General features: G+C 41.1%; 1 protein-coding gene across 1 annotated transcript; it reads left to right on the top strand.

The window, feature by feature from the left end:
* Positions 1-695: 695 nt before the first annotated feature.
* LOC119971656 (insulin-like growth factor II) lies at positions 696-10,917 on the top strand. The gene is made up of 4 exons (XM_038807498.1): positions 696-855; positions 3,036-3,189; positions 5,924-6,093; positions 9,559-10,917. Exons 1-4 carry the CDS (start codon positions 787-789, stop codon positions 9,781-9,783), a joined length of 618 nt encoding a protein of 205 aa, XP_038663426.1. The 5' UTR covers positions 696-786; the 3' UTR covers positions 9,784-10,917.
* The last annotated feature ends 3,718 nt before the right edge of the window (positions 10,918-14,635 follow it).

Below are 14,635 nucleotides of genomic sequence, written 5' to 3'. Positions count from 1 at the left end.
ATTGCCCCTTAGTGTTCAAAAAAGTGAGGCGGGGTTATTGGATTAGGGGAATAGGGTGGGGACATGGGCCCAGGTAGGGTGCTCTTTCAGATGGTCGGTTCAGACCTGATGGGCTGAATGGCCTCCTTCTGCATTGTCGTGATTCTATGATTTTATTCTATGATTCTAATCCCACCCCTGCTCCCATTACATTCTATCCCTTCCCCTTCATAATTAGCAAGAGTTTAGGAACCTCGTTATAAACACTGTCAACACGATGAGAAGTGTCAACTGTTAAAAACAAAAGTGATGGATTTAAATAGTTTGTAGGGGGAGTTAGGCTGTATGCTTTTCAGCGCCTAAGTATTAATTTTCATCCCAAAGGATTGTCACTCCTGATGACCAGCATGGCAACTCTGACCCACGTAAAGCTCTGAAAATGTACAAGGGGAAAAACCTCCCCCCACCCCCCCTCAAACAAAACACAACTAACATTTCACGGCAGCCGAGGTAAAGCCCTTCAAAGAAATAAACTGCATCGATATTTATTTTTTCTCAAAAGGCCATTTGTTGCAGGGTCTTGGAAGAAGCCAAGCCCTGGACTGACTGCGCAGACGAAAGTCGGCCAGGTTTTGCCAAGTGCTGCTATAGCGGCGGTGGCCTCTGGCAGCGTGCGTGCTGGCGGCTCACGCCACGGGTATATAAGTAGCGCGGGAGCTCTCTTCTGTCTGTCTCCTGAACTCTGGAGCAGCGTTTAAAGGAACTTCAGCTGAGAAACGCGCCCCTCCGCTTCAACATCGCCGTACAATGGAACCCAAATGCCCAGCTCTCTGCCCGACCTATGCAGACTCAGACTGCAGCGACAACTCCGTTAAGGTAACAAGGAATAAGGCAAAGGTCGATTTTAAAATCTTGCAGGGGGAAAAGGCAATCGCACCTTTTTTTTTAGAAAAAACAAAAAAAATTCTGATGTGTTCAGTTGCAACTATTCCAGAACCACTTTCATTGTTGGGCAAGTTATTTTTTTTTGACGGTGGTAGGCATTGCCAAGTAAATAAGTGTACAACCGTACGCTTATATATTATTTAAATGACTTGTTTGCACTTCTCGTTTCATTCACAAAAGTATATTTTTTTACACTTTTTGCACAGAAAAAACGGCTGGGCGAAAAAGTTATGCATACAACATTCAGCTGGCTCCTTCGACTATTGTTCCCCCCTTCCCTACACACACACGTTAGCAGCAGCTTTCAAAAGTGTTTCAGTCCTTCGTTTACAAAGAAAAAACAAGGTTTTGTGTGCGTGAAGTGCATTGGGAATAATGCTAATCCCGGGACTGAGAACGGAGAAGTAATTTGATGCCCTTATTTCTTGTTTTGCACCATGTTTGCTGTTTGTAGCCTGGGCTAGGATGAATTTTCCAGCGTGTTCCACTGGGTAGCGTTAGTATTCTGCTTGTGTGCCGCTAGACTGCCTGGTTTGACTTTACTGTAATATTATTTAAACCCGAGGAAGCAGATTTCTGATGCATCATCATAATCACATCCAGTTAAAATAGTTTAGCCTTGAGACTTAAAAAAAAACTTTCAAAATAATGAAAACAACATAAGTGTGTTTTTATGGAATCCTATTTTTTTTGCCAAGAAAATCGGTCTTTATGGATTAAGGAAGAAACAACCTTACAGTTCTGTGAATGACACACACTGCTCAAGCGTGTGTTTCTGTTTGATGCGTGGAGCTGTTGAGACATAGTGGGATTTTATGCAAAATTTAGAAAGAAAAATCTGAAAGAACAAATACAATTAGTGAGGGGCTTATTTATGTTTTCAACCAGGTTTGAAATAATGAGTGAAAAGCTTTAAGGACACTGACGTATATTTTTCTAAGGATTTTAAGCATTAAATAGTATACGCAAATGACGCGTGTGTAAAAACTGTATTTGTTGGAGCCTATCCTTAAGCTGCATTCCAACCAAGGAACAGAGAGTGTTTCTCTTTTCTCTTTCTGTATCAACTTGTTACACTCAATGCATTAACTTAACACATATTTGTAATATTCTGCCTAAGTTCAGAAAAAAAAAGTTTTCTGTTTTAGCAATTTATGTTACTCCAGACAAGCTTCTTTTGAGGAAAAAATATTCAAGAAAAGGCCATGGAAATTGAATCTCGCAGATTTATTTTGAATTTAAGCAATTTACAGCCCAGAATCTGTAGCTTGTTGCTCACGCAATTATTAATACAAACTTCTAAACTGCACCCCCCCCCCCCCACCCCGCCCCCTCACACCCTCCAGTACACACACACACAACAAAACAATTATTGCTATGGAGTTTTGTACTGTAGAATATCTCCAGTGTAAGGTGGCTGCATTATTCAACACCATGGGCTGGGTACCGTGGACAGTGCCCCAGATTGCATTTTTGTGCTTTGTAACCGTGCTTCAAAATCAGTTTATTTGCTGATCAACAGAATTGACTTAGACTGTCAGTGGTAGCCCATGCACTGGAGACCTTACAGCAGCTGATGGGAGCTTAAAAAAATGACACAATTTCAAGAGTTAACTTCAACCTGTTCTGAACAGATAACATGCGTTTCTGAACTGGAAAATATCTATTGCAATCAGTTTTCATTCTCTCATAGTGTAGCAGACTTAATTGATGTTATCAAAGCTTGCAGACAACACACTAATGTTGGCTGTGCTCGATACTGGACTGCATATTTCCTATTCTGCTCATGTTACAAGGATAATATCTGAACTCTGAGTCAGTGTAAGGACATTACTTTTTAATACTGTTTGAGCCAGCACTGATCATGACCATTTTACAAATCAAAGTTATGCATTGAGATTTTTAGTTGAAGCAAATGGGGATTTGCACTTTTTAGCACAAAGCATTTGCCATCCTGAATGCTATTAATAAGATTCGATAAGAGGCATAGTGTAGTCTTGTCAAAATAATGTAACATGTGATAAAGGTGGTTTGGGGAAGTTATGATACAGGACCTCAAGTCTATTGTGAATCAGCAATTTTGCTGATTAACTTTTCTTTTTCCTTCCTAGGCCAGAAAAAAGTCCCCATGCAGGCAACTGCTATTCATTTCCATCGCTTTCATAATGTACTTTATAGATGGAGTGACTGCAGCTGAAACTCTATGTGGTGGTGAGCTGGTGGACACTCTACAGTTTGTCTGCGGTGAAAGAGGATTTTACTTCAGTAAGTTAACTCACCTTTGTCCTGAAAAATCAGGGAATTAAATAAATGTCTTGATATGTGAAGACTTGCTAAGTCTGATTGTTTATTTCTCAAGATTTTATCTGTTCTTGCTGCCCTTTTGTGTTTTTTGATTACTTTTTACATGTTAGGGGAGGAGCCCACTAATTTCATTCTCCATTCCAGTGCCCATGGCTCCAATTACTATTCCAAAGTATTGTGGGATTTTTTAATCTTGAGGGTCCACTTCAAGACCAGACATGTGCAATTTTTATTTTAGGTTTCTCCTAAACTTACATCCTTAAACCTGAAGCCATTCTGCCCCTTGACCATGTGACTGTGTCATTTGATAATGACTTCCTTAAATACAATGCACTCTTCAGTGAATTTTTGGCATATGCATGAATGTTTACGGTTCTGCAAAACCAACTGAACCAGTATGTGAATTGGTGCGAAGTTCAGGATCATGTTGGAGCCTTTAAAGATTCCTTTGAGCTCCAATCGGCCATTGGAAATTTCAAAACTGTGATTGATAGATTTTTGTGAGGTAAGTTTTCTGATAAAAGGCAGGTCAATGGGAGTTGAGATACTGAACACCCATGACCTAAAGTAATGGCAGAAAGTTTTGAGGGGGCTGAATGGCCTAGTTCTTGTTCTCAAAAATAAACCCCAGCCTGGATTCTATACAATCCTGCTGATTGAAAGGGTTTACAGAACCATAGGTGCCATTTCCGTTTACTTTAAACAGCTTCTGCTATCAAGTAAGGATTTTCAAATGGTTTTATAAATTCTTATTGACAGATAAAGCATTTCTTTCTTTAAGTTACGGATATGAGAAGAGACTGTGGCACTTACTAGATGTAGAGAAACTGTGATTTCTAATTTTCAGAATCACAATCCTTCAGAGGTGCTGTCAGTGAAAGTTAATGTGCCTTTAAGCAAACCTGTAAATGAATGTAAAAACTCCTACATACCACCAAAAATATTATTCCCAGTTATCTAGGCTGCTGTATTAAAAAAAATTATTGCCGTACTTCACTTGAACAACAGACCTTTTATGAATTATCTTTCTTTATCCATAGAATCCCTATAGTGCAGAAGGAGACCATTCAGCCCATCTGCACCAACCCTCCAAAAGAGTACTCTATCTAGACCCACTCTTCCACCCTATCGCCATAACCCCGCGCATTGGGTTTGGCCAATCCACCTAATCTGTACATCTTTGGGCATTAGGGGACAATTTAGCATGGCCAATCCACCTAACCTGCTCATCTTTGGACTGTGGGAGGAAACCGGAGCACCCAGAGGAAACCCACGCAAACAAGGGGAGACCATGCGAACTCCACACAGACAGCCACCCAAGACTGGAATCGAGCTCAGATGCCTGGTGCTGTGAGGCAGCAGTGATAACCATTGTGCCGCCTTTAGCTTTAGTCAATAACAAAAATATACCTTAATTTGTAGTTCTTCAACTAGGAACAAAAAACTTCAAATACATCATTACTCTTTGAAACCAACCATGAGGAAATTTTAAACAAAGTATGATATTTCCTACAAACATCTGACAGGCTTTGTGCACAACAAATATATTAAAATGTTTATTTTTGTTGACTACAGACCTTATTTTAAGGGAGAAAAGGGACAATTAACAGGCAGGTGGCTACTGTCATAAACTTGGGTTTTGGAACAACTCATTTCCATGCCTGTAGTTGTGCTGAATAAGCACATTTTCTCACGTGTTCTCTCTCTCTCTCTCTGACAAGGACACAAAGCTAAACCATTCTGCTGATAGTCACAATGGAGTGCTTGTTTATTTCCACATTCTTCTGATTAAAGTAATTCTGCTGCAACATTCCATCTTTCATTTAAAGACATTTTTAATGATCGAGGCTTTTGGAACTATACTCTGCAGAAGAAAGGAACGGGTTGCAGGGTCAGGGAAGAGTAGAGGAATAAATAATTTATTTTGCTTTTGCATGTGACAGTTTTAGTCCAGAGTCCCCAATCATTGCATTTGGTCTTCAGCACTTGCCTGTACAAACAAATTGGCCAATTGGCCTCATTTTAAGACAAATGTGATCCAGCCAGATTTTAACAAATTCCCCAATTTGCAGGACTTTGGTTACCGATGATAGCGTAGTTATGTCTTGTGTCAACATGCCTTTATTCTTGTTTATCTTGCTGATCATCTGGAGATCTTCACAAGTGAAGGAACATACAGTTTAGATGAAAATAACAATGTGAAGAGGGGCTTTCTTTTTAAGAGAAAGATAAAGCCTTTGCACGGAAATGTGGCTCTTTCATAACAATGGAGCTTAAGTGTTTTTCTGCGAGCACCAACAGCAGAAAGTGATGCTATCTGCACCAACCTGAGGAAGAGGAATGCAGTCATCAGTGAGATTCCCAAAAGGATAATCACTGTCTGCAGTTCCTAAGCTACTGCAAAGGTTAACATGAGCACGGGGTTCATAGCGAGGGTTCATAAAAGGTGATTGCCCATTACCTAAACCAAAGTTATCTTTTACTCTGATCCAACAGTTAATGCCATATAGTTCATTGGACCTCTCTGTTTCATTACATGCCTTTTTTGCTGTGTTTGCAAGGTCAAGTGGCCTCTTTTTTTTGGCAAGTTCCATAAATTTGTTCTTGTTCTTTAGCGTCAATGTTAACCGGAAGTTTCCTGGAATTCTCAATGCTGAAGTGTGAAAACGAATGAAAATGTACTGTTCTCTTTCAGGTAGAGCGACTGGACGATCTAATAACCGGAGACAGAACAGAGGAATAGTAGAAGAATGTTGCTTTCGCAGTTGTGATTTGAGCCTTCTCGAACTCTACTGTGCAAAACCTGTCAAGAAAGAGCGTGATCTCTCTGAAACACCCTTTAACCTTTTACCATCAGCAAATAAGGTATGTGGTTGTTTCTTTGCTGCTTTCATCAGCAATATGATTTTTTTTTTAATGAAGGCCATTTCCTCTCTACAATTTTTTTACCTCCATGAAGGTTTTATGGCAGGTTCGTTCATAAACTGGTTGCATACTCTTGCTGTCTGCTCTCAAATAGGAAGTAAAAATGGTTCCTGTCATTCTCCACCTCATTCCTAAACATAAAGATTTATTAACATTAAAAAAAAATTCTGGTTTCACCTACTCGGGTACTTGCTATCAGCGACAGCCAGCACAGTTCATTACAGACTCCGATATGTCTGCGCAAATATTCTGCTTGAGTTAATTTTCTTCCCTCTCTATTACTTTGGCAATTGTACAGCATACCATAATTATCCCTTATTGCCAATTATAACCTGAAATAAGACCATCAGTGAAACATTACCTAAAAAAAATAATGTTTATTAATCACAATTAACTGCTTTTCTTTTTTAATTTTTCCAATTAAGGGGTAATTTAGCGTGGCCAATCCACTTTCCCTGCACATCTTTTGGGTTGTGGGGGTGAGACCCACGCAAACACGGGTGAATGTGCAAGCTCCACATGGACAATGATCCGGGACTGGGATCGAACCCAGGTTCTCGGTGCCATGAGGCAGCAGTGCTAACCACTGTGACACTCACTGTGCCCCCGAACTACTTTTCTTTTACAAAATCTGAAATTTATGTGACTGTGGCTGACAACAAAAGTTGAGCTGAGCTTAATGATCTTTACTTTTTACTCTTAGTATCTTTATGTAGTGCTACTAATGCTATATGGGTTCATGATATCCTTCATAGACTCATACAGTGCGGAAGGAGACACAGTGAGTGCCGGTTCTTTGGAAGTGCTGTTAGTCCTCTGCTCTTTCCCATAGCCCTGTAAATCATGACATTTTAAGTTTACCTCCAATTCACTTTTGAAAATTATTATTGGACCTGATTCCAACATCCTTTCAAGAAGTGCATTCCAGATTTAACAATACGCTATGTTTAAAAAAAAAGTCATTAATTATCTGAAATCTATGTTCTCTGATTACCAATACTTTTGCAACTAGAAGCAGTTTCTCCTTATTTATTCCATCAACACCCATCATAACATTGAACACATAAATCAGCCATTCTAAGTAGTTAAGAACTCACATTCTTTCATTGTGTACATAACATTTTCACCAAAATTCATTCCACTAAATCCAGTTGTGAACTATACATTTCTTGGAAGAATTTTGTAGTATAAGATAGATTAAGTAACTTGGTTTCCCCTTGAAAGTATTACAATTTTATTTTCAACATCCGTGCTACTAATTTAAGCCTTGCCTTCTATCTTTTGTCACCATTAAGAGGATCCAAGACAGAGATTGTTTTATTTAAAATAAAGAATCTTTATACTGATGTTCCCCAGAATGGGATCACAATCTGCTACCTGCTTCCCAGAACACAGTGGCAGAGTGGTTTAAACTGCTGCCTCACAGCACCAAGGACCTGGGTTCAATTCTGGTTTTGGGTGATTGTCTGAATGGAGTTTGCATCTTCTCCACCAGTGGTGTCTGCATGGGTTTCCCCTGGGTGTTCCAGTTTCCTCTCACAGTCCAACGATGTGCAGGTTGGATGGATTGGCTATGCTAAATTGTTCCTTAGTGTCCAAAGATGTGCAATTTAACTGGGGTTTCAAGGATATGGCCAGCGAGTGGGCCTAGGTTGAGTGCTTTTTCGGAGGGTCAGTGCAGACTCGATGAGCCGAATGGTCTCTTTCTGCATTGTAACAATTCTATATGGAAGTTATTATCAGTGGCATGGCTGTCTTTTCGATCTCGCTCAGAACAAGTTCATGGCTTTTGATTCAATACCAACAAGACAGGTCATTTGACCCAGCAAGCCACTCTTACTTTATCTACCCATTTTTTCATGTACATGTTGTTGTACCTCTTTGATAATACAGAGACCAGAGGCCTCTGGTCTCTATATTCTCACAAGAGGTCCTCCAATGTTCATTCATGCTGTGGGGGCACCATAGGCAGGGCCAGTAATTATTGCTAGTGCCTAAATGTCCTTATGAAGGGGGCCTTAAACCATTGCAGTCACTGTGGGGAAGATGCACTCATAGCGCTATTAGGTAGGGAATGCCAAGGCCGGCACAGTGGTTAGCACTGCTGCCTACTGCACTGAGGACCCGGGTTCAAATTCTGGCCCTGGGCACTGTCTGTGTGGAGTTTGCACATTCTCCCCATGTCTGCGTGGGTTTCACCCCCACAACTCAAAAGTTGTGCAGGGTAGGTGGATTGGCCGTGCTAAATTCCCCCTTAATTGGAAAAAAATAATTGGTACTCTAAATTTAAAACAAAAGGTAGGGAATTCAGGAAATGTAATCCAATAACAGTGAAGGAAGAGCGATATAGTTCCAAGACTGTATGGTGTGTAACTTGGAGGGCAACCTGGTGGGGTACCCCATGTAATTGTTGCTTGTGAGGCGCTGTCAAAGAAACTGACAAATTGCCACAGTGTTTCTTGTAGACGGTACACACTGCTAACACTGTACATTGGTGGTGGAGGGAGTGAAAGTTTAAGATCTTAGAGGGGGGTATTCATTCAAGTAAGCTGCAATGGTTTGAATGGTTTCAATCTTCTTGAGTGTTGTTGGAGCTGCTTATCCAGGCTTGTGGAGAGTGTTCCATCACACTTCTGACTTGTACGTTGTGGATGGTGGAAAGGCTTTTTGGGGAGTCAGGAGGTGGATCTACTTGCCACAGAACACCTAGCCTCTGGCTTGCTAGAGATTAGCCACAGTATTTATGAGGCTGGTTCAGAAGTTTCTGATCAGTGGTGAACCGCAGGATGTTTTTGGTGGAGGATGCGGTGATAGAAATAATTTCAACCTCACATTCATGCTTTCTCGCTATCTCCAACCATTCCGCTTGTTTCGCAAACTTTTACATCATTGACAAATAAGACTTGAGACCATCATGAATGAATGAAAAGAAGAATATCCCACAGGCTTTCTATTTTTTTATCTGACGGCTTCGTAAGGACAAAACTCCTTAGGCTCTTATCAGCTTGCAACCTTACTTTATATGAGGTCAGAAAAGGAATTGGAACAATTGGACCATCATCTGAACGTTGACCAAGCCCCCCAATGCAACTGTTAACTTCTAGTAATTAGTTCTTTTTGGATCTTTCAAATATATATCTCTGGATGGTTTAAAAATACCAGAATGGTCAGAAAGGAAAAATAAAATGCCTCCAATCCCATATAATACCACCTTTACCAGTTAAAGTGCATTTTATGCTGTGATTCTTATTTTCTGTTTGTTCAGGGACCAGCAGTACTACATTAGCCAACAATGGGAATATGGTAGTTGTCAGTTATCTGAGCTTTCTGAACATCAAATAGTCTTTTGATGCTGTTACAAAATGTGCTGGCAATGTTGTTAATGCTATTTGTTTTCAATTACAGGAAAGCTTTCGGAAACCTATAGCTGCCAAGTATTCCAAAAGTGAGTTCTGGCAAAAGAGGTCTGCCCAACGCCTGCGAAGAGGCATTCCTTCAAGTTTCACAGCCCAAAGGCTCAGGAGGCAAGCTGAGGAAGTCCAGACCTTACAGTATGTCAAAACGCACAAGCCACTTCTGACTCTCCCTGTCAAGCCACCCCTCCAGGTCCAAGCGCCATCAAAGAAATAATTCAGTCAAGAATGGTGAAGAACATTTTGCACATTTCCTGAGATACAAGATGGGGATTATAGCTTTGTACACAACGTCATTTCTGTGGCATTCCAACTGAAATTTTCTCCACCTCCCCCTACCCGACCTCTTCCCTGCATCCCCACCCGCGCCCATTTCCTTACTCTTCCATTAGCCAACAAAGAAGTGCAATGATACTCAAGTGGCCTGGTACAAGTGATACCTGGTGGGCAAAAGAAGTCATGGTGTCTGAGGTGTTTGGGCCAAAGTGGTCATGCCGCAGACTACAATTTATTTCACATACAAATGTCATGCGATGCATTCCAGATGTGTCCTCGCTTGTCCCGCACCTGTACAAGAAGGGATATCAACACTTTGTGGAATACCTAGTGTCATCCAGATCCTGCACCTTTTTTTTAAAACAAGATGAGATTAGGTGAACCTGTGAGGGACTAAAGACAGTGGTGTGTGCAGTCTCGCATTGCCACAGATTGCGTCAAAATTTTTAAATTATTATTTTTCTTTCAACGGCACTATTTCTGATGAACGATAAGTGTGGCCACAAACACACTTGTATTACGGTGCTAACTTGCTTTAAAAGAAGCAAAAGAGCTGACTTGAAGAATTGGGATTTGATAAATGCACGAATATCAAACAGAGCTTGAAATGAACTTTTCCGTTTTAGGAAACGTGGCTTTTAAAAAAAAATTAGCTTGGTTTTGGCGGTGCAAGATAGGCAAGGAGAAGACAAAAGGCACAAAAAAAGAGACAAAATCAAAGGGAAACAGCAGTGTTGTAATGATTTTTTTCCTATGTTTTTCAACTAACTTTATTTCTTATTCATAGTAGTTACTTGCTTTGCTTTGAAAACATACTTGAACTCATATACTTACTGTCCAGGGTCAGATCCTTTTTGGAATTAGTCTGAGCTATATCTTGCAGTGTTGAGCCGCCAAGCTATTAAAAGTAATGGCACTGCGTAAAGGCATTATTTATTTTATGTAAAATATATATGAAAATTGGTCCAAATAATGTACTTAACACTGATGAGCAACTACAAAGACAGATACTATTTTGTCTAATTTTGTACTAGTAAAGCTTTCGTAGATGCTTTGTACCAAAAAATGAAAAGAATTTTTTTTTTCTCTCTCTCTCTCTTCTCTCTCTCAATATGAGTGTTATTTGGTATTGGAAGCCTCTGTGAGGTACCTTGATTCAGCCAGAGAACCTCAGGCCTTTTTTTGGAAACTGTGTACCCATGCTCACTGCTGTCGGCCATGGTATAATCAAGTGCAATTACTTGGTTACAGCTCATAAGAACATAAGAACTAGGAGCAGATGTAGACCGTCGGGCCCTTCGAGCCTGCTCCGCCATTCCAGAAGATCATGGCTGATCTTTTCGTGGTCTCAGAACCACTTACCCGCATTCTCGCCATATCCCGTAATTACTTTATTTTTCAAAAAAACATCTACCCTATCTTTAAATATATTCAATGAAGTAGCGTCTACTACTCCTTTCGGTAGGGAATTCCATACTTTAACCACCCTCTGAGTGAAGAAGTTCCTTCTTGATTCAGTCCTAAATCTGCTCCCCCTAATCTTGAGGCTATGCCCTCTTGTCCTACTTTCACCTACCAGTGGAAACATCCTTTCTACTTCTATCTTATCCATTCCCTTCAAAATTTTATATGTTTCTATTAGATCCCCCCTCAACCTTCTGAATTCCAGTGAATATAATCCCAATCTACTCAGCCTCTCCTCATACGATAACCCCCTCAACTCCAGAATCAACCTAGTGAACCTCCTCTGCACCCCCTCTAGTGCTAGCACATCCTTTCTCAAGTGTGGAGACCAAAACTGCACACAGTACTCCAGGCGTGGCCTCACCAGTACCTTGTACAACTGCAATATTACCTCTCTACTTTTAAACTCAGTCCCCTTCGCAATGAAAGACAAAATTCCATTTGCCTTCCTAATTACTTGTTGCACCTGCAGACCAACCTTCTGTGACTCATGCACAAGTACACCCAGGTCCCTCTGCATAGCAGCATGCTGCAGCTTTTTACCATTTAAGTAATAATCTGTTCTATTGTTACTCCTACCAAAATGCATGACTTCACACTTATTGACATTATACTCCATCTGCCAGACCTTTCCCCACTCACTCAATGTGTCAATGTTCCTCTGTAAGGTTTTACAGTCCTCAGTACACTTTGCTCTGCCACACACCTTTGTGTCATCTGCAAACTTGGATACCTTACACGTAGTTCCCAACTCCAAATCGTCTATATAAATTGTAAATAATTGTGGTCCCAACACCTGAGGCACACCACTCATCACTGATTGCCAGCCAGAATAGCACTCATTTATTCCCACTCTTTGTTTCCTGTTAGACAACCAATCCTCTATCCATGCTAGTACTCTACCCTTAACACCATGTATCCTTATCTTATGCAGCAGCCTCTTGTGCGGTACCTTGTCAAAGGCCTTTTGGAAATCTAGGTACACCACATCCACTGGGTCCCCTTTGTCTACCTTGCTCGAAATGTCTTCATAGAATTCCAAGAGATTCGTCAAGCATGACCTGCCCTTCATGAATCCATGCTGCGTCCGTCCAATGGGACAATTTCTATCGAGGTACCCTCCTATCTCTTTCTTGATAATAGACTCAAGCATCTTCTCCACGACAGAGGTTAAGCTAACCGGTCTATAATTCCCCATCTTTTGTCTACTTCCCTTTTTAAACAGTGGCGTCACATTTGCTGTTTTCCAATCCTCTGGGACTGCCCCAGTGTTCAGCGAATTTTGGAAAATTACCGCCAGTGCATCTGCTATTACTCCAGCCATCTCTTTCAGTATCCTGGGATGCATTCCAACAGGGCCAGGAGACTTATCTATCCTGAGCTCCATTAGCTTGCCCAACACTTGCTCTTTCGTGATAGTAATGGTTTCCAGGTCCTCACCTACCTTCTTCTCTCGGTCAATTGCTGGCATGTTATTAGTGTCCTCCACTGTGAAGACCGATACAAAATATTTGTTCAATGCCTCCGTCATTTCATCATATCCCATAACTAAATGACCACTCTCATCCTCTAACGGACCAATGTTTACTTTAGCCACTCTTTTTAGTTTTATATAATTATAAAAACTTTTGCTATCTGTCCTTATATTCTGTGCCAGTTTTTTTCGTGTTCTATCTTACTTTTCTTTATGGCTCTTTTCGTGGCTTTCTGCTGACCTTTAAAGTTTTCCCAATCTTCTAGTTTCCTGCTGATCTTGGCCACTTTGTAAGCCTTCTCTTTCAATTTGACAGCCTCATGTATCTCCTTAGACATCCATGGTAGATTACCTCTTTTTTTACAATTCTTCCTTCTCACTGGAATATACTTTTGTTGAGCACTATGAAAGATTTCTTTGAAAGTACTCCACTGCTCCTCAACTGTCCTACCATAAAATATTTGTTTCCAGTCTACTTTAGCGAGGTTCTTCCTCATTCTATAGTAGTCTCCTTTGTTTAAGCATAGGACTCTGGTATTGGATTCTATCATCACGCTCTCCATCTGTATACTAAATTCAACCATGCTGTGATCACTCCTCCCAAGAGGATCCCTAATGATGAGGTCATTCATTATTCCTGCCTCATTACACAGGACCAGATCTAGGATAGCTTGCTCTCTCGTCGGTTCCATTACATATTGTTCCAGAAAACTATCCCGGATACATTCAACGAACTCCTCGTCAAGGCTTACCTGACCGAGCTGATTTGACCAATCTATATGCAGATTAAAATCTCCCATGATAACTGCTGTACCCTTTTCACAGGCATTAGTTATCTCTTCATTTACTGCCCGTCCCAGCGTGATGCTATTATTTGGTGACCTATAGACTACGCCTATCAGTGTCTTTTTCTTCTTAGAATTTCTAATTTCTACCCAAATGGATTCAACCTCATTCTCCATAGAACCTATATCATCCCTCAATGCCACCCTGACGTCGTCCTTGATTATTCGTGCTACTCCACCTCCCTTACATACCTGTCTATCCCTCCGAAACATCTGGTACCCCTGGATATTTAACTCCCCGTCGTGACCATCCTGCAACCATGTCTCCGTAATGGCTATCAAGTCATTCATTTGCGATGATTTGAGCTGTTAATTCATCAACTTTGTTCCGAATGCTACGAGCATTCAGGTAAAGTGCCTTAATGCTGACTTTCTTATTATTAGAGAAATTGGACATCATGAGATGTCCTAAGTTATCCTTCCTTTTTGCTTCATTCCTAGTCTGCCTTGAACATAAACCCACCTGCACACATGCTAACCGGCTGCTTATCCTTCCATTTAACTCCCTACTCTCTGTCACTTTCCCCTTCCCTTCCCCCCCGACTCAGAAGTTTAAAGTCCTGCTGACCACCCTATTTATCCTTTTCGCTAGAACACTGGTTCCAAATCGGTTCAGGTGGAGACCGTCCCAACGGTACAGATCCCTCCCGGTTCCAAAACTGGTGCCAATGCCCCATGAAATGGAATCCCTCTTTCCCACACCAATCCCTTAGCCACGTGTTTACTTCCCTAACTTTCTTATCCCTATGCCAATTAGCACGTGGCTCGGGCAGTAATCCGGAGATTATGACCCTGTTCTTCAATTTCCTTCCTAGTGCTTGATAATCCCCAAACAGGTCCTCCACCTTAGCCTTGCCTATGTTGTTAGTCCCGACATGGACCACAACAACTGGATCCTCCCCCTCTCGCTCCAGTATCCTTTCAAGCCGGTCGGAGATGTCCCGCACCCTGGCACCGGGCAGGCAACACACCATGCGGGACTCCCTATCCGGCTTGCAAAGGATACTATC

The sequence above is a fragment of the Scyliorhinus canicula genome, chromosome 9, assembly GCF_902713615.1.
Source record: "Scyliorhinus canicula chromosome 9, sScyCan1.1, whole genome shotgun sequence".
Lineage (NCBI taxonomy): Eukaryota > Metazoa > Chordata > Chondrichthyes > Carcharhiniformes > Scyliorhinidae > Scyliorhinus > Scyliorhinus canicula.
Note: the sequence above shows the minus strand (reverse complement) of the source record. Positions and strands in the feature narration are given on the sequence as shown.